The sequence below is a fragment of the Meleagris gallopavo genome, chromosome 2 (genome assembly GCF_905368555.1).
Source record: "Meleagris gallopavo chromosome 2, MGAL_WU_HG_1.1, whole genome shotgun sequence".
In the NCBI taxonomy this organism is placed as follows: domain Eukaryota; kingdom Metazoa; phylum Chordata; class Aves; order Galliformes; family Phasianidae; genus Meleagris; species Meleagris gallopavo.
Genome location: NC_139405.1, coordinates 9,700,563 through 9,721,338, shown reverse-complemented (window position 1 = coordinate 9,721,338; position 20,776 = coordinate 9,700,563). Strand labels below are relative to the sequence as shown.

The window sequence follows — 20,776 nt, the reverse complement described above, 5'->3', positions numbered from 1 at the left end:
TAACCTCAACCCAAGTTTGCTACCCCAGCAAAAAGCATCCTTACAGGGGCTTTGATGCTTATAAACATTCAGTAGAAACAAATATAGGAAGTGTTTTAAAACAACTGTCATCTGTTGTATCTTATAGAGTGCAAGCAACATGTAACAAATAGCTCACTTCTATTTGGGTGGGTTGTTATTTTAATAGTTACAGAGATGCTTCTTTCAACACATCGCTGTGGCCAGCGGAAAAGCACACGTACCCACTTGGAACAGGTGAAGAAGCCTTTCCTTACGGCTACTCAACTATTTTTTATGAGGATGAGATGACAGGCTTTGACTTTGAGTATGACTTCTGTCAGCCCAAGATACTGACGTGTACTCCAGAACCAGATGCTTTTAACCCCTGTGAAGACATCCTAGGATACAGTTTTCTCAGGGTCCTGATCTGGTTCATAAACATCCTTGCTATCGCTGGCAACTTGATTGTGCTCCTCGTCCTCATAACCAGCCACTACAAGCTCACGGTTCCTCGCTTCCTCATGTGCAACCTCTCCTTTGCTGATTTTTGCATGGGGCTCTACTTGGTGCTCATTGCTTCGGTGGATGCTCAGACAAGCGGGCAGTACTACAACCACGCCATAGACTGGCAAACAGGCAGCGGCTGCAGCACTGCTGGTTTTTTCACTGTGTTTGCAAGTGAGCTCTCCGTGTACACGCTAACGGTGATCACCATAGAAAGGTGGCATACCATCACCTACGCCATGCAGCTGGACCGAAAGCTACGGCTGCGGCACGCCGTGCCCATCATGCTTGGTGGCTGGGTGTTCTCTATCCTGATAGCAGTGCTGCCACTGCTGGGCGTCAGCAGCTACATGAAGGTCAGCATCTGTTTGCCCATGGATATTGAAACAGGGCTTTCCCAAGCCTACATATTGCTGATCTTAGTGCTCAACGTTGTAGCCTTCGTTGTCATTTGTGCTTGTTACATCAAGATATACATCGCTGTGCAGAACCCTGAGCTGGTAGCTGCAAATAAAGATACCAAGATTGCCAAGAGAATGGCCATACTGATCTTCACGGATTTTACCTGCATGGCCCCCATCTCCTTCTTCGCCATATCTGCTGCCTTTAAGGTGCCTCTCATCACAGTGACAAACTCCAAGATCCTGCTGGTTTTATTTTACCCAGTCAATTCCTGCGCAAACCCGTTTCTGTATGCAATTTTCACTAAAGCATTCCAAAGAGATTTCTTTCTGCTGATGAGCAAGCTAGGTTGCTGTAAGAGCCGAGCAGAGCTCTGTCGAATGAACTACTTCTCTGCTTACACCTCCAACTGCAAAAATGGCAGCTCAGCCCCAGGCCCCAGTAAAGCCTCACAGGCATTGCTGCTTTTGTCAGCATCAGAGAAGCTGTGCAAAACAAGATGCTCTACAAAGAAAAGCCAGCCAGAGTGCTAGTAGGTGCTATGCTCTATGGTGCCAGCTGCACCAAGTAGGGATTGTTTCATATCTTGAACTTCTCACAGTAAATAAAATCATGAGTCAATACTTCCTATGCAGCATTACTGTTCTGAAATTCAAAGCGATGTTCTCCTTTTTCTTCTCTAGTAACAACAGGCACAGAAGGAGATTAGTAGGTGAATTAGGTGAAATACTTCCTCAGGGAGAATCAAGGGAGTCCAGGAGTATTTAAGGTGCTCTTCAGATTAATGGGTACTGTAGGGTACTGTATTGACTGCAGATCTGCTTTCCTGCAGTAGTGCCTGTCTGCCACCCCTCATCCTTTCTTCTCCACTCTCGCCAGCTTCGCTGTCATGTTGGGGGGGGGTTTAAAGAAAGAAGCACTAAAGTAGATGCCTCCTGTATTTCATCAACAGAAACATCCAATTACACAGCCACCTGCTTAAGAACAGTGTTCAACAAGACAACTGGACCTGTTGAATCTTTGTTGCTAGAAAAGTCACAGTTTACATTAGATCTCACTTGGAGCATACAGGTAATTTATTTAAAAAAAAAAGTTAACCCACATGCAGCCACGTATGATCCAGAAACAGAAAGAAAAGAAATGCAATAGCAGCAGAATGCTGAGTGCTCTACACAGGACTGTATTTTATGTATCAAACACACCCACACTGGCCACCTAAGCTGTTAAGGGTCCTTGTAAGCTCAGCAGTAGGATAGATGCTGCCTTATTTCCTCTCCAAGGACAATACAGTGCCCTATTCACATCTGCCCTGTCCCCAGTGTCACCAGTGCCAATGGCATTAAGAATGCCCTGGTGACTCCTCAGCCCTCACATTCCAACCTCACTCCCAGCTGACAGAGCAGAGTAGTTACTTTGCAGCAACTGTGTTTTCCCATTGAAAATCATCATTTTTTTTCACCACATGTTTTCCAAGGCTAATAAGATCCAGATTTGTGGCTGCATTCCCAATTTAAATAACAATTGAGTGTTCTTTTGTTATTGCAACATAACAGAGGGACTGTTATTGGCCTCTAGAAAAGCTCATATTCCTGTGGACAGAAAGGTATACAATAGCCAGGGCCTGCAGATCAAGTCAATTCACCAGTTACTTACTCTTGACAGGTTGGTTGGATTCACCATCTCTCATGTGAAGAGCAGGGAATGCTCAGTCACCAAACCAAATTTGTAGCTTAGGACTCCTACATGGTGGCAGTTTGTTTCACAGAATGAAAAGCAAACATTTTATCCAGGCTTGTGATTAAAGTTTTAGAGTATTAGATAACATTCTGTAGATAAAACTTAAAATACCTAAGGACAGATCCTCAGTGGAGCAGTACTTCCTCCAGAACAAATGTAGCCTAACAGGTCCTTGAAAGGGCAGACTGTAGTTGCCGAAACACAGCACTGCAAATTACATTTGCTTCACAATAATGACAGTGATTCTTTAATGCTACACCAGTCAATAGCACAACTTATAATTGTGTTAATTAGAAATAACATCTCCAACCCTCCCTAACCTTCCGCTTAATGCCGTGCTTTCAATCAGTACAACAGCTCAGGAACAGGTGACATACACACAGGGAACAAAGCAGGACTGAGAAGCAGAGGAGACTATTAGATCTGTGGTTTAGCAAGCAGTAAAAATTCCAAATGAGACACCTCTTTATAGGTATCAGATCCTGAGCTTAGCAGACAAGGAAACAGGACTACCAGTAAAAGGAACTGGGGAAAAAACACAAGACATGACAAAACTGTGTGTCCAGCAGACACCAAATGATTTACTTAAATTGCAGTTCATCAGGGTGAAAAGCTCACTCATCTCAAATTTTTTTATATACAAAAATGAACAAGTAAATTATTGGTTTAGTGATTTACTAGCAATTTAGATTCACACTAAGCTTCACATTTAAGTTACATGTTATTCTATGTCATTATTCCTGGTAAGCTTTCTTTTGTAATGTAAGATCTTAGACAGTCATTAATTGAAGCATCTTCAATGGTCTCAACTGATATTGGAGACACACTTGTGTTATATCTGCAGTGACACATTTGCTCGACTGCAAACAGTGACAATCAAAAGCATTAGAGCAAAATATGAAGATCAAAAACGCTCTGATCTGATCACTGCTTAAGGCGTAGGTTAAAGTAATCAGCAAACTGAGCTTACATTTTAATAAGGAACATTTTTTTCCAGTCTAAAAAAAAAATTCCCTAACTTCTGATATTTTGAGTTAGCTTTAAGTGTTCACATTAAAAGTAGTCTTTGAATTTATTCAAGAACACTTTAAACAAAACATAAAGGCAATTCTTGTGTAATTCAATGAAAGAAAATGGAAGTCATCCCTACTATAAGATGCCCATATACACAGTCTACAGCTCTGGTCTGGGAAAGTCATCACAGGCACTCCCAGGGAACGTCTGCAGAGCAGTTTTGTAGGAGCCAAAAGATCTGCTGCTAAAATATGCATTTAGCAGCCATTTTCTCAAATGTGTCAAAGGGTCAAAAAATAGAATGAGAAATATCACCAACCCGTAAGTCTTACAAGCAGTTTGGAGAGACAGCAGTATTAAAAATATACCTTGTATTCCAGATGACAAGTTTCTATAATGAACACACATGGACTACACAGAATTTGCAGCAAGACGTGGGGGGAAAAAAAAACAAAAAAAACACTCACATCTCACAGAACATTAAAGCATGATAAATGTTTCAACAACAAAATACAAAGGCAGATCAGGCTGGAAGTTAGAAGGCATATAATAACTATGAATTAGGACAGCTTAGAAGAGGAGAAGAACCATTTCCTACTCCAGTTCTTTCACGACATATCTAAGCACCCAAGCACAGATGAACAAACTCTGAAAAGAGACAAGGAGAGATGAGGTGAGGTATCCCAAAGGTGCTCATAGCACTGAGTCCTCACCTTCATTTAGAAGCAGCCTTTAAAACTGTAACCAGAAAGATGCAGCAGTTCATCTTTAGAAGTGGCTGATAATCGGATGCTCTTTAGCCACTTAATTTTACAGTGACTAGCAAAAAGAGGCCCTGTTTTCAGTAGAATCATTCAGAGAGTGAATGGTACATCCAGTCATGCCCTGTAAATTCATCTTGCCTGTGCTGCACTCTTCCTGCTTCCAGGCTTACTCAGCCTGCAGAAGGAAAGGTTCCTGGGAGACTTTTTTGACTTACCATACCAAAAGGAGGCCTACAGGAAAGCTGGAGAGGGGCTCTTTGTCAGGGAGTATAGTGATAGGATTGGAATGGCTTTGAACTAAAAAGGGGTAGGAAAAAGACATCTCAGTGTCATTTGCACAATGCTTCATATCATTATGAACAAGGTTTGGTTTTCTTTCGTTTCTTCCCCATATTCCTTCTCTCCAGCTTTCTCATTAAGTTTCCTTCTCAAGGCTACAGCATCCTCCCAGAGAGTTGAGAAAACCAGAATCACAGAATGGCTTGGGTTGAAAAAGACCACAATGCTAATCTAGTTTCAAACCTCCTGCTATGTGCAGGGTCACCAACCACCAGACCAGGCTGCCCAGAGCCACATCCAGCCTGGCTTTGAATGCCTCCAGGGATGGGGCATCCACAACCTCCTTGGGCAACCTGTTCCACTGTCTCATTACTGTCTTCCTTCACCAGATGCAGCCAGGACAGAGGGTTGCCAGACCCAGTGAGCGACGCTGCCACTGCTCTTCTGACAGATTGATCCCATTCTGAGTCAGCCTGGTATTTAACTTCTAACGTTGCCCTACAAGAAAAATGAGTTAGCTAGGAGAAAGCTACAGCTATGAAGAGATAGGGCCTGGACCTAAGGGCACAGAGCTTTATATTTTTAGAAGAACAAACAGGAAGCTAATGTTTACTACTACTGGGAATGCAGTGCCCATGGCAGGGTGAGCTACTGTCACATGCATGGCTTCTACACATTTCTCTAAAGACAGGAAAAAAAAAACGCTCAACTGCTAGAAGACTATACAAGATGACTTTTTTTATTATGCACAATTTGCATCATTCACAGCCTACTGGTCTGTAGTCACAGAATGTAGTTGATACATGCAGAACCAAAAGTTAAATGACTTCACGTTGACAGTGAAAATAAATCACATTCAAATGTTAAAATAAAAAAAAAAAAAAAACTATTCATTGCATCCCAGCAAGCAGAGAAGGTATAGAATAAGCAATAATAGTTCTCATCTATTGAGCTCAAGGGTCTTCCACCCACATTTCCCAACCTGCATGTAAAATACCTGCCTGTATGCTGAAGTCAAAAAGGACCACCACAAATTAACAACAAATAAAAAAGCAAGTGAGAAGAAAGAAAGAGGAGAAAAATACTCAGCTGAAACAGCCACAAGTTTCATACTTGCACAGATGTTAAATCTGAGTCTCTGAAAATAAGCATCACTTACAACTGTGTAGTTTTATACGTCAGGTCATACTCCAGCTCTTATTTAAGAAAAAAATAAGAAAACTAAACCACAATTTACTTACATACAGTCACTTAGTATTCTATGGCTTTCTTGAATTACTAACAAACACAACATTCTAGTCTTTAAAGCTATTCAATTCAACAGTACTTTTTGACTGGAAAAGTAATGAAATAATCAGAAGAGAAAAGATTGTTTAGTAGTTAACAGTACTATTTTAATTTGCATGTATTAACAACAAAGATTTTTACATATTTTAGCTAATTGTATGGGTTTTTATAGCAAAATATAGAAAGTTTAGTTGTTTCACAGGTGGTTTGTAAAGGAACAATGCCAGTCTTAACATACATACGACAGTGAGGTTTCACCACTCTGCATCTCCAACAGCTTTTGCAAAAACATAGTCTTTACCATCAAAGGACATCACTCCATCTTTCAAGAAGAACTTCCATTTGTTTTTACTTCTATGTATCTGATAACACACACACACACACAAAAAAAAAAAAAAGAAAAGGGTTTTTTAAAGCACAAATTGGTACGCAAAATTTGGTTTTATTTTAAAATGGCAGCTCCAAACATGCAAGATACTCTTTGAAAATGCCACAAATACTCAATAAAGGCAGCGGATATCAACTGTTCATCCCAAATTCCTTGCCCTCTCCAGAGAGCAACTTCCTGAATCTTCCAATTTTTCCATCTCCCTTTGAAAACACTAATAAACTATAAAACAACCCTCTTACCCCCTCATCTACACCATCCAGTAGAGAAAGGAAACTGTATGAAAGCAGAGAAAAAAAGAAAGCAATATAAATATTGTACCACTCCCCAATACACTGCACCTTCCAAACAAGTACAGCTTAACCACAATGCAGTCATTTCCTTTTCCCATGTGCACGACAAAGCAATACTGCATGCACAGAGGATGGTAGGGTAATACTAAAAACAGAAGGGCGTTGCTCAAAAAGCAAAAGCTGCCATACAAAACAGCAAGATAGACTTTACATATTATTTCTTATTAAAGGCCTGCAAGAAGATTCATACTACAGAAAGTTTATGTTTGATAGCAAAGAAGGAATTTAAACATCTCTAAAAGTTTCCTTTGTTGTAAGCATCAGCTTATCTTCAAATTCAGGACGTGTGAGAACAGGAGGAGAAAGGACAGCCATTTTGCTTTTGGCATTCTTTTACAGGTAACAAGATAATTTCATAGGTAACTGTTTCCATCTACTTTCTATTACATCGATATGTTTTATTAAATCTACGTTGGAAAAGGGGAAGTTACCAACACCTCCCTCAACTTCCCTAACTGCCAATTTCCAGAGGCATCTGATATTAAATTTCCTATAGACTTATCTAGTGTTGAACTTCATGCCAGTTTAAGAAAAAACACTGAACTGATTTTTCAACTCATTACAGACAAAACTTGCTATAGATGTGAAATCCACTACCTATAGCAATCGTGGTATCAAATTAAGTTACGATGCTTCAAACCTTTGTGTACTGGTACGTCTGCAACAACACAGACTCAATTTCTGATGCCTTCTCCACACATATCCCTGCAGCTACATCTTCCAAAATAACTATCTTCAGAAGCTCAATCTGTTATACTTTAGTAAAGACAGTTTTCTTAGCAGCCCATTGTTTCCTAGAACACAGATCCCTTTAAGGCAGACCTAGCTGAACATACAAGAATTATCACAAGTCTCTTATGAAAGCATAAAAGCCAAGTCAACCTTTGCAAACTATTGGAATCTTATTCCATATTTGCTTTCAAAATAAGATACATACTTTGCTTTGTCAGCCTTTAAGCTATAGACATGTAAATGTCCAAAACAAACCAAGTACTTCATTTGATCTCTGAGAACTCAAAATAAGGCTATATTTTCAATATTAAAAATAAAACAGGGCAAAATGGCCATTAGCAATTGTTTTTCAGACAACAGAATTCTTGTACTAAAATCTTTCAAGAAGCACTTCAAAGTGAGAACTAAGAACAGTACACACACTTGTTTTCTGTTATCCATTTCAAAATCTTAATCCATGGCTAAAGTGCTGCCATGCATCCACGGAACTGTTCATGTTACTTAGAAATTAAGGAAGCACGTAAGCTTTAGCAGGTTTACAAGTCTTAATTTTGAAACATTCAACCTTTATCTCATTCCCCCCTAGTAGGCCCTTACGAACAATTTGATTATCCACATTTCAGAAAACAACACACAAATCTTCAGACTACTGGCAGCTAATCAATCTATTACATCTATTACATTAGTTTTTCTTTAAAAGGCACCAAAAGCAGGCCAGATCTGAAGACATTTAAAGCAAGTAAGGGACAAAGACAAAACTACATACCATACCTTCTCATACTGACAAACTATCACGTTGTTGGTGTCAAACAAGTCTGCAATGTCCAGGTCACTGACATCATCATCAGAATTTAGTGGGTCCTAGAGAATAAGACTGCATTTAAGTGGTACTTTATACATTTTTGCAAATTAGTGTTGAATATACTTGACATTATACACAACAAGAACAATAAAGTTTAACACTCAAAGAAAGAAAGACGTAAAAGCTATGAAAAATGATGCTGTACAAAGCTCATTTATAAGCATCTTCACAAGTCTACGTTCTCAAAAACTAAAGCATCCTTCCTCTCAAAAACAACAACAACAAAAAAAAACACACATGGCAAAACAAACAAAGTAAAACAAAGCAGAGCTGCTAAATGCCACAGCTGCACCTGGTAACTGGTATACTCATCAGTTGATGCATATTGCCCAGTGTTGTAGTTGATGCCCCATCCCTGGAGACTTTCAAGGGGAGGCTGGATCAGGCCCTGGGCAACCTGACCTAGCTGTAGTGTCCCTATTCATTGCAGGGGAGTTGGACTAGATGGCCCTCAGAGGTCCCTTCCAACTCTAAGGACTCTAAGATTCTACAATATATTTTAGTTCAGATTCTGCAAGTTAATGCTCTTGTGAATCTCAAGAATACACACACACACACACACACACACACACACACACACCCCCAGCATCTTCTCTGGGAAACAAATACACTTGTATCACTGTCCTCTATCCAATTCTCTGTAGCTCTCCAGAAGGAAAGATAAAACTATACTATTTTCCTAATCTTACTTAAAACTGAAAGAAGTCAATTTCAGTGAGGGCAGGCATTCACCAGAGAGTTTTAATTCTGCTAATGAAGTATTTTAACTGATCCAGTAAACATATGACTTCTCAACACCTTTCATTTGTTCACAATCCTCCTAACAAGCTCTCTAGCAATTCCTCAGCAGCACCTCCTCTTGAGAAGAAGCATCTAACTATGCAGTCTCTGCACTATACTCCACAGGAGCTGTTGTATCCACCTCAAACACTGAGTTACTGGACCTACTTTATTGTAACATCCTCCAGAAGGCTTGAAAGTAAATTACCTCCTCAACAATGTCTGTTTGGGGCTCTTCATTGTCACAGCTGCTGCTAGACTCAGAGTTTGAAATACTGTCAGCTTCTTCATCTTCTTCACCCTCTAGAATCTTCAAATCCTCTGATTCAATAATGTCAATGAACTCATTCTCTTCTGTATCTTTTGTATGTAGTACTTCTTTCTTGGGAGAACCATCACAAGTTCCATCTAGCTGAATTACGCCTTCAGCGTCACTGCAGATACCCCTCTCTGATTGTAAATCAGATTCCACTTGCTCAGTAGGTTCCATCTGAAAAGAATAAAAAAGACCAGAGACAGCCTGTAAATTAGCACCACATAGCTTTCATTGTTCAATATAAAGCCTAAGATTTTTGTTTAATAAGTGCCCTAAATCTTGTTGCTTTAAGTGGGAGTTTCGAGTCCCAGCCTACTTCTAAACCCCAAGTATGTTTGAAAAACCTTGTTCCTACATCTACCACAAATGGAATCAATGTCAAATATTCCCTAAGTAACATAGAAATACATTTTCTTAGACTTTTCTTTAAACACTATTGTAGTCAAAGAACTTAAACAACTTCTTCAGAAAAAAAAGATACCCATGCTGGCCTCTAGAATTTCTACTGCAAAGAAAATTCCAATTACTTAGAGTATTTCTTATTTTCAAAAAAGTCAAGATGTATTCATTCCTTTCCCTCATTTCAAAATGCATTTTTAAATAAGATATAAAAAGATGAGAGAGTAAATACTTCAGTTCTTCAAGTTACTGCTCATAAAAGCATTAGAATTTCTGAACAGGGAACTCACAAGAGTGTAAAAGGGTTTTAAAGTTTCAGTGATCTTTGGTTTCACATTCAATTTTTACTGTAGCACTAAACTGACGTCCACATACAGTTTCTAAATCAAGAAAGTAAGACTACATGTTGACCTTCAGTTCTTCCTCCAGTCTACATCAACTTGCCAAAGTGTAGATGAGCAAAATAAGATGCTTTCTATTTACTGACATTTTTCGTTACTGCCATTCAATTTGTATTTAATAAATTTGCCTCAATTTTATATAAACAGTACAACTTGAAGTCAGCACGCCAGCCTGAGCTTGAAATATTTGCAAATGATTGCTGGAACAAAGACTAATGAAGTCAGGACAAAGGCTTGTTAAATTAAGTCATTTAAGTTTTCCAACACAGCTCTAGCTGGATTCTAGTCAGGATTTTTTCTCCCCTGTGAAAATACATTTCCTTTCTCCAGATTCTCACTTATGAAATCTGATATTCAGCACGGACTCTCAAAGTAAGTTAATTGTCCTTCATACATTATGAGTTAAAACTAAACTCTGTTGACATTCCAAAAGCAATTTGACCACAACTGGCCGCTCTCCACAAGCAGATTCAGCATCAGAAAGACACTGTAGCCCTAAAACCATCATTCACATCCGCTGAGAGGCCAGAAAAATCTCAAAAAATAGTCTATGAATCTATGAATGCATTACAACTATCTAACACACTTCAGTCTTTCAAACTGATATTCTATTCAATCCAATTTTTTTCAGCAGTATTAGTAACCAAAGTTCTAAATGTAAAAATAAGCAGTCAGCTACTCTGTTCAAAACAGGCTCAATAGCAAACTTAAAAATTACACCTGTTGTTATTGTTCAGCTGCTTACAGATGCATTTGATCACACCTCATTCAAAGCTTGTTCTTCACACAACCATTTACAACAGATGCATTTTCACCAGCTTAGAAATAAAAGGCTCCTACCTTGTCTCTGGGAGCCTCTCTGTCCTGGTCTTTCAGAGCAGCGTTATCATCTAAACTTTTGCCTTTTATAATCAGCTCAATGATATCATCAGACACCTGCTGTTGCACTGTTTCCTGAGGTTTCATGTCTAACTGCCCCTCCACATCTGGCAGCAGCACACTGCCTGGGTCATTTGCCAAGGATTCAGCAGGAGAAAACACTTGAGAGGATCCTGAAGTAAACACAGCTGTATGAAGATTGCCGTATTGGGATTTTTCTGTTAACTCTGCACACTGATTCAACACTGCATTAGTCGCAATTTCCTGCTGACTCACTGCAGGCTGCTGAAACAGCGCAGTATTGGTGGAGTTCTCTGGGTGTTTATTCTGTAAGGCACTCGGTTGAAATATCACAGTTTGTTGGACTTCAGTCTTCTGGGTTTGCAACGTTTCAGCAGTTGCCTGGAGAGAAGATGTTCTCACTGGAGCAACACTAGCAACATTTGTTTTCAGAACTGAAGGTTGGCCAATGGGCTGAAACATCTGCTGAAGAGGATGTTGCAGAATACTTGCATCTCCTTGGCCATGTGCAACCATAACAGGCATATTTACTTGATAAAGCTGCCCTACAAAGAGAAGGGTGAAGAACTGCTTTGTAAGGTTGAACTACAGAGACAATAGAAAATACCCAGGTGTTGTGGTTTAACCCAGCAGTAGCTAAGCATAACAATCATTCATTCACTCTCCACCTACCTGGTGGAATGGAGGAAAAATTAGGAAGGGAAAAAAAAAAAAAAAATAGAACACATGGGTTGAGATAAAAACTATTTAATAAGATTATGAAAAGGAAGAGGGATCATAGTTATGATAATTATATATATAAAATAAGTGATGCACAAGCCATCACTCATCACCTGCCAATTAAGATGCAGCCACTCCCCAGGCAGCAGTCCACCTGATGAACTCCCCCCCTTCGACCCCCCCTCCCCCCCACCAAACTTTCCTTCTGCATGATGCTACACAGTACAGAATATCTCTTTGACCAGTTCAGGTCAGCTGCTCTGGTTCTGTCCCCTCCCTACAGTTTGTGCCCCCTAACCACCTTCCTGGCAGGGCAATAGGAGAAGCTGAGAAAACTGAAACATCCTTAGCTCTGGGCAGCACTGCTCAGCAACAACCAGAAACATCAGTGTGTTATCAACATTGATTTTCTCCTAAAACAAAAAAATGTAGCATCGTACCAGATTCTATGAAGAAAAATAACTCTGTCCCAGTTGAAACTAAGACTTTAGGCAAAAAAAAAAAAAAAAGGAAGAAACAGGAGGTATACAAAGTAGTACTTTCCAAGCACAATTTGACCCAATTAAGAGCTTAGAGGCTTTTTCAATCAAAGCTTCCATCTAAATTACCATGCTTAATACCCATTTATGGTATTTATGATTTGTGCCTCCACAGTACCCTTGGAAGCAAGCTCAATAATTTTAATGAAACAGTAAACTGATCCCTATGTACAGAGATAGTTCATTCTTTTAAGGCCTTTCAGCATCCCCACAAAAAAAAAAGAAAAAACAACATACAACCACACAGCACACAAAGCTTCTAGTTTATCTGCCCTCCCCTTGTATGAAAACTACTCTAAATGCTGAATGCCTTGTTATCATCAGCATTAGAATTAAGATACCAGAACTAAGTTCCCAATTTAATTTATACTTGAAATAGACATCTAGTGGCATTATTGCTCGAAGAATAGCAGTTTAAGGAAAAGTCAACCCATGAAGTTATCTTCCCACTCATCACAACTTAAGCAGTACAAGTAGATTTTGTACAGCACTACAGATGACTTCATCAGTAAGAGTGATTAAAAAAAAAAAAAAAAGGGTGATGGGTGCTAAGATTTCATTTGAATAAGAAATCAATTCAATTCTGAAACACCAAAACACCATTACTGTTTAAAACAGAAAGAATGCCCCTCATGCAGAACACAGAGCCAGACTGACAAAGGCATACATTTGCCCACAGCTGTAAAACAAGCAAACAAAAAAAACGGCATCACCTGGCAGCTCATCTTAACTGATGCTACAAGTATACACAACTGACACACCAACTAATCAACTTAATTACTTCCTCCATGCAGCAATTACAAGCTACAAAGGAAGAAGATAACTGGCTCTACCCATCTATACTTTAGCCTCACATTTATTTTATCTACTGCACTCAGGACCATCTATATCCATATACAGTCAATGCACTCTAATGTGTTACATCTCCTCTTTAATCTTACCAGATGCTGTCTGCAGAGTCAGTCCAGCTGGTACATGTATGGGATAAGCAACACTGGAAGGGAGAGTAAGAGTTGCACCTTTTTGTGGAGCACCCTGAGAAATGCAAGAAGTTTATTAAGTAACAGCACATACCTTATTCTCTTAGGGCCCTAGATGTCACAATTAACATCCCCAAAGGAAAAACAAATGACAGCCTTTTTGTAATCACCTTTACTGAAGAGTTGCTTCAGATGTTTGATATATAGGCAGACAGTATTGACTGCAGAGATAATGGCTTGCCCCAAGTTCTTCCATTTATCATATACTTAAAATTAACAAACCACCTGCAGACCCTCAATGAACACATCTTCCAGAACGATACCTTCCCATTCACAGCCTCTTGTACCCAAGCTTACGCACACTGTACAGACTCCTCACCTAAGCCTATGAGGACACTTGACATCATTCTCTTTTCTCCTGGAAAGAAAAGAGTTGGATATAAAGGTCCCTTTCAAACTAGCTGTTCCTGGGAAACGCACATTTTAAATCAGGGAACTTACACGTTACACAAACACCTTCCCAATATTGTATTTCAGCTTGGCAAGCTCATTAGCTGGAGGCCCAGGAGGCACTCAATACATTCATCATGCTCTGAATGATGATAGGGCATCCTCCCCTACCCAAACAAGTTCTGCTGTGCCAAGAAATCAGAGCCTATCACTTCAAAAACACTCACTTTTGTCCAATCTCTATGCCTCACAGATAATGCTGCTTCCAACTTGACCAGTGGCAGCATCTCCCAAGCACACATCACTTTTAAAACTCAGTAATAAGAAAATTGTTGCACGCATGTACATTTTCAGTACTACCAATCTGTGGGCTAAATCTGTGCAGCACATTTTCCAGCACACTTCTGGGTCCACTGCTTGCAGAACCAAGTGGTACATCTCCATCCTTTTTCCACTGCTTAGACAGCAACTGAGCCCTCCCTCCATGAACTCTTAGCTTTTGTATGGTTTTCTTCAAAAATAAAAGAGAGCTAGACATGACACATTTAGTTTCTTCAGCTGTGGAATCTCTGCCAATAAGATTCCCATTCCCTTGCCTATCATTCCATGTTGTACAGATAAAATAGTTATTAGAAATGCTAACTTTTTCAGCTCCTAAATATTGCCCTAAGGCATCTATGGAGGGGAAATGCTTCATATTTGCCTCCCCACCAGCCTGTTAACAACTGACAAATATAAGTATTTTGAATTCAGAATAATCAAAACAGAAAAGTCACTACAGCTACATACCAGGTCTGCTGCCATGAAATGCTGAAAGCCTCCTCCAGCTGGGATAACTAAAGAAGCTATTAAAAGGGAAAAGAAAAAGAAAAAAAGCTTATTTAGACAGAATGTCTCAGAAACAGTTGAACATTCAGTTATTTACAGCATGAAGTCCTAAAACTAAAGCAATCTAACTTCAGTTCATACATGTTAGATCAACAAATAAGCACATCTAGATGAAGCTGCTGGATGTTCTTCCTTTTACATCGCTTCAAGCTTACGCTATACTCAGAGCATCAGGCTATACCTTGATATGTGAAACTTGCATTCTATTAAAAGTTCATCTTGGAGATTTTGTTGGTAAAGATATTTCTATTCAATGAATTTAAGAAGTTGCAGTGTAAAGGCCAAGTATGCCATTAATACAATCAACACACATAAAATGCACTGCCTTGGCAATATGAAGAAGATGTATAAGTTGTTTTCTGCTCCAGCAAATATCCGATGGTGCTAACAGTAAGACGGGTACACAAAAGCATTAATACTGACTTAAAAGACAAAACAAAGGGAAAACTTTTGCAAACTTCAGGCACAGAAGAATCTATACATCCCTAACTAGTTTGAAAACATAGGACAATTCAAATCCTACTAAAAATAGACAAAAAAATAAAAAGTTCCCTGAATTCAACAGATTTGACTGTGTCTTTCCAAAACATAGGATTAATGAAGTTAATTAAATATAAAGCTTCCAATAACAAAAACAAGCCCAAATCTATTTCCCCTTTAATAATGTGGGATAAATAAAGTATCTACCTCCAAAAACAGTCCTTTCAAATAAGACTGTAAAAAATAAATAGATGAAAGGTACCTAGCCTTGAAAGGTTCTCCATGGACACAAGCACTATGATACATTTTCATTGAACAATCACATATGATTTTTGTTCTTTGTCAGGAAAGGTCTTTGTCCTCTCTCACAGGCCTCAGCTGAGTATTTCATTCTACCATGAGATTATCATACTGGTCAGGTGGACCACTGAAGCCTTAATCAAGAAGAATTAAGTGCTGCTCACTGAGCCTATGTAAAAGTCACATTCTTCTGTGCATTGTGAATGCTGTTTTTAGTACAACTAATTGAAATGACAAACCAAAAACTTGCACTCTGTTTGAGTAAGGGCTGGAATTTTAAGATGTTCAGAACTAGACTCAACTCCAGCATGACAAAAGAGCTCCAGGACACAAGCATGTCACATAACCCCCAGCACACACTGTGCCATACATTATAAAGGATGCAAAATCTTAACCCATCTGGTGAATTTGCAACTGAAGCTTTACATTTCCAGACTGGAGGCAAGAGGACAAAAATTCTCTTCACTTTTCCCTGTTAGAAATAAATGGCAGATAAAAGTGCATCTAGACATACCTGTACAGCTTTACTCAAAGTTTATTTTTCTCCCTTACTGGTTAAGCTCTGCTTTCAGAGTGAGACATATTGTCCTGTGTTACACTAGATATATACAAAAGCATGGCAAAGACCATTCCAACATCTTCAGGTCTTCGAAAAGATACTTAAAACACTGAGCTATACTTAGACTGCATCTGCAGAGTCTGACCTGTTGGAGCCTGCAAAACATGATGAAAATTGTGTGGAACCTGTAGAGTTAAGTGTGAAGAACGGTGGCTGTGTTTGAAGAGGCCTTCTGTTGCTTTAGACTGCATAACCTTGGTTTCCCAGAGCTGCAAAGAGAATATTAAAGTCAACTGATATCAGTTTTAAAACCACTTATCTTATACGTGAATCAGGTATTTCTAGATTTTCCAAAAGTAGAGAGTCATAGAACATGCTAAGATAAAAGCTACACAAAAACAGTCCAATTTCAGGCTCCACATCATCCACAACCCAAACCCTATGTCTCATAGCACTGTCCAAATGCTTCCTAAACTCTGGCAGCTCAGGGCCATGCTCACTGCCCTGGACCACCTGCTCTGTGCCCACCACCCTCTAGGGCAGAGCCTTTCCCTAATCCCCCAACCCTCCCCTGATACAGTGCTCAAGGTGAGGCTGCACAGTGGAGCAATCCCTTCCTTCAGCCAACTAGCAGTGCTGTAAACCAGTTCTATACAATAACCATGGCTACAATCACTACTAGATTCTGACTTCCAGAAGCCCAGTACAGCATTTACAAAATATTTATAAATCTAAGCTAGAGCAAAAATTGACACACTCTAGGAGACAGAGAAACAGATAACTACACAGTATTTATTAATACATGGAAAACCAACAAACCTCCTTCAGGTTTCTCAAAACCTGTTTATCTACTCCCTCTTCTGCAAAAAGATCCTGAATACTTTCAATCACATCGTCAATAACGGACTTGTAGAGTTTAGGCTATGCCAAAAGAAAAGAAAAAAAAAAAAAATCAAGTTAAGATGACCGGTAATATTTGAAGTGATAGCATAAAGTCTAATCCAGCCACATAAACGACTGTTACAAACTGCACAACATGAATCAAGCACTTCAATACAAGTATTCTGCCAGGTGTCTGGAAGCCTACCAAAAACACAAGCCCACTTGTTCCTTTAAGCCTATATGACCCAAGATTGTTCTCATTGTTTGAGACAACAGCACGATGCTGTACAGTTGCTAAGTTACAGTAATTTTAACTCTTTAGCTATCAGTATATATCATTCAACTTATACGACAATAGGGCTGTAATGCAACATTTTATTACTTCATCCCTGTTGTCTTGGAGAGCAGACCCACTATAACAAGCTTCAAAATGTAGCCATTCAGATCAAAATGGAAGTTAACAAGCTCTGGGCAGTGTAAGGCTTACTAATCACAGCAATCACTACACCTCAACAGCATACTGATACAAGGGGAAAGATGAGGTTAAGGCAGGACTTGCACTAAGTACAGCTTTAGAGCAAGGACAGCTATTTACTATGCGATATACTAGGCAACAACTCTATAAAGCAACTGAAAAACGCAATCATTGCCTTCAAATCAGCAAAAATAAAGCAGTGACCAGGAGGAGAGCACCCTAGGCAGCCCCAGCCTAGCTCCCTGATGAACACCCGCCCCACCAGGCTAGGGGCAGCCGCTTCTCCCCATCCCCCCGCTCAAAGGAGCGGCTGCAGCCCCTCACCACGGGGTTGCCGTGAGCCATGGCGGCAGCCTCCCATAACGGCCCCTTCCGCCTTTAAGGCGCCGTTGCCATGGTGACGCGGCCTGGTTGCCGCCGGCCCCAGCCGAACCTGGTAGACATGGCGGGATGGGGGGAGCTAAGCAGCACGTAGGGACCTGCTTTCTACGAGGGAGGTGGAAAGCTAGAACTGACTGTGACCAGCCACTGCCATTAGCTCCTCGCAAAGGAGGAATTAAGTAGCATCTCCAGTAACTGCTGGCTGGAGCAATTACTGTTTTGTGAAGCTGTGCTACTCTGTAGTTGTTATTTTCTCTGGTCTTTGGGGAGGGCTTTATGGGTTTTGCCGTGCTTTTGGCTCCTGTCGATAGTCTCACAGTAATCGTATCAGTGTGGACCAATAGCTAAAGCACCAATGCAAAAGCAGCCAAGAAACTAAAGCTTTTGTCTGAGGCTTTTCGGTGGCCTAGAGCAGGTCATCTTGCTGCTCTTTGTCTCCATTTCCTCACCTGCAAAAAAGCAGTGCTATTGTAAGATTGCTCCCATTGCCTACTGATGAAAAGTGCACTAGCAAAGCTACAAATTGTTATTAGTGATAGCATCAATTGGAGAAGAAAGTGTTTTAAAAAACCCATGCTTTCCTCTGCTCCCATTGAGCTTCTATCTCTGAAACAGCACATAAATTGCCACACATTGGGTTTCAGCTGAGCACTGGTTACAAACCCAAGTTTCTTCTTTCAGATTTAGAGGCCAAAAATTGACCAATACCTGGACTGTACAAGGCAGCTGAGGTGCCCAGTTTGGACCAGAGCTCTAGCAGAACCTGAAGGCAGTCAGAAAATCCAGCTTTTGTTCATGATGGAAAGGAGGCTTAGTTTGGAGAAGTATGGTTGCCTCTGTAGTGCAAAAGTATACCTAGGAAAGCTGGCTAGAAAAGCATACTATCTTGCTGTAATAAACTCTGAAGTCATTCTTACCTTATAAACAGGGAGAAAGCTGAAGCTCTTGTTAAGTAGCAGCAGTCTGGTACAACTACACAAATTATTGCTTACATTTGCTGCAATCTGTTCGTATGTTAATATAGAGATTTACCAATTTAACAGTTACATCTGGAAAAATGTTCATTATAATCATGTATGTAGCAGAATGTATATTCCGGTCTTCCTTCCACACCTATGTTGGTGTTATTCTGCTCTTCCTGAGAACCTAGAAACATCTTTTTTCTTTTTCCTTTTTCTATATTTAGGTAGGTATGTAGTGCTGCCTGATTTGTAAAGAGAAGACTTACCCTTAAGCATTGATTTTAAGGCTGGCTTACACAATCTGAAGAATGAAAATATTTTAACGAAAATCCTGTCAGATCCTTAATTATAAAGCTAGACTAACACCCACAACATAAAAAAAGAAGCAACATCCATAATCATATTCTAAGTTGCATTTTTACAAGTGAGACAAAGAACAAGTGCTATTCGCTGTTGAAGTAATTTTGCTTTGTAACAGAAATGTTTAATGATACTGTCTAGATCTTGAATCAAATGACAATTGCATATTCAGCTGTTCTGTACACCCTGCATCAACACAAGAAAAAGGCAAGCCATTGCCTTTGCTTATAGAATAATTTGAATAATAGAATGTGTTTTTAAAGCATGGTGTTCACTTGAAACTGTCTGGGATAGCGCATACCAAGAGAGCCATTATTCTCCTGTCTGATTAGCCCTGTCGTGTTAGCAGAAATAGCAAGAAGCCTTTAGGATCTCACTGGGCCCTGAAGATTGCAGATGGTGATCCTGCAGCTGGCTGCAACTTATTCATGAGACAGATAAACCTGATACATAGCTATCTATCTGCCAGCATTACCACAAGGCAGTTTTGTAAAGGTGGAAAACATGCAGAAAGAAAAACATTTATAAATGAGTTTCTCGCTTTCTACGATCTTTCATTTATGTTACAGAGTTCCTTGTACTTAAAACAGTTTGCATATATGACTTCAAAAAGAGGTGCAGACTGGGGAGCTTGGTTCTGGAGGACTTCTCAGCTGTCTCAAATAGAGGCCAGGTTACTTTGGATACGCCCACAAGGACATTTGCAGACCATGGCAAATGAGCTACGCCTGCACTTCTAGTTAACGGTGTGTTTCTGTATTTTTATGTGTCTAACAAATTTCAGCAGCACAAGGCACTGTAGCCATATCCCGTGTGTTGTAAATACTGTCCTTTATATTGCTGGTAAATACCAAAGCCCCACCACCAAAGTCAATGTGTGAATTCCCTTCGTGCAGGAACAGCACTCTACACCTACCCATAGTACACAGGTATTGCTTAGAAGAAAGTAAAAATAGAGGGTGAGGATACAACTTTCCAAGGCACACAGTGAGGTTGCAATAGGCATTGCCTGCTAATCAAGGCACTTGGTTATCACCTGAGGTCTGGCAACTACCTGATAAAATTTCTGTTAGAAATTACTAGAGAAGATATCTTCTCATCAAGTGCTGTGATCAGTGTGTCCACTGGACAAGCATAAAAAAAAGCCTGGTTAATTACATCCTTAAATTAAATCTTCCTTGAATAAGAACATCTATAAAAATATCCAGTAATAGCAGTACTTAATACTAATTAGCTACTTTTGGTATTGCTGATCTTAACACAGTATCAGTGTCCTGCAACATAAAATGCAAGCCTGTCATGATTTTCATGCTTATGCATTTTCTTAACATTTAACCCCACTCTTAAGTGAAAAAATGCACCAGATATTTTGCCCAGCCTCACACAAAGCGGTTGGGAACAGCATCTATGTTTCATCAGTCTTAATTCAGCTTCCAGTCCAGCCCTCCCCACTGCAGTTTCTTTAACAGCTCTCAAGTGTTTTAGAAGCCAGGCTATCAAAAAGATTAGTATGCTGTTCAGATCCTCCTGATTTTTCAGGGTTTTGTCAGTATTTGGGATAGTGATGCTTAAGGGCACCTCAAACATTCATTTACTGGACAGGTTTTAATTTGTAATTATTTATACTCCTCTTGATACGTGACGTCTAGGGAAGATTTAATTTCGGGTGATGAATCTTTATT

The 20,776-nt window shown here is 39.7% G+C and overlaps 2 protein-coding genes across 4 annotated transcripts in view; one reads left to right on the top strand and one right to left on the bottom strand.

Annotated features, from left to right (window-relative positions):
* LHCGR (luteinizing hormone/choriogonadotropin receptor) overlaps positions 1-9,325 on the top strand; it is a 28,712-nt gene extending 19,387 nt beyond the window's left edge. For 2 of the 3 annotated variants that reach the window (XM_010706641.3, XM_085218872.1), the window contains exon 11: positions 188-1,529. In XM_010706641.3, coding sequence (XP_010704943.2) covers positions 188-1,439 — 1,252 coding nt within the window. In that variant the 3' untranslated portion in view covers positions 1,440-1,529. Of the gene's footprint in view, positions 1-187; positions 1,530-1,858; positions 1,978-5,089 lie in introns of those variants that run through there. The other variant, XM_085218873.1, reaches the window with a different exon arrangement.
* GTF2A1L (general transcription factor IIA subunit 1 like) lies at positions 5,419-17,736 on the bottom strand. The gene is made up of 9 exons (XM_085219335.1): positions 17,716-17,736; positions 16,854-16,955; positions 16,180-16,303; positions 14,597-14,652; positions 13,319-13,412; positions 11,059-11,663; positions 9,311-9,592; positions 8,232-8,321; positions 5,419-6,349 (listed from the first exon to the last, which is right to left on the bottom strand). Exons 1-9 carry the CDS (start codon positions 17,734-17,736, stop codon positions 6,242-6,244), a joined length of 1,482 nt encoding a protein of 493 aa, XP_085075461.1. The 3' UTR covers positions 5,419-6,241.
* Between the last annotated feature and the right edge of the window lie 3,040 nt (positions 17,737-20,776).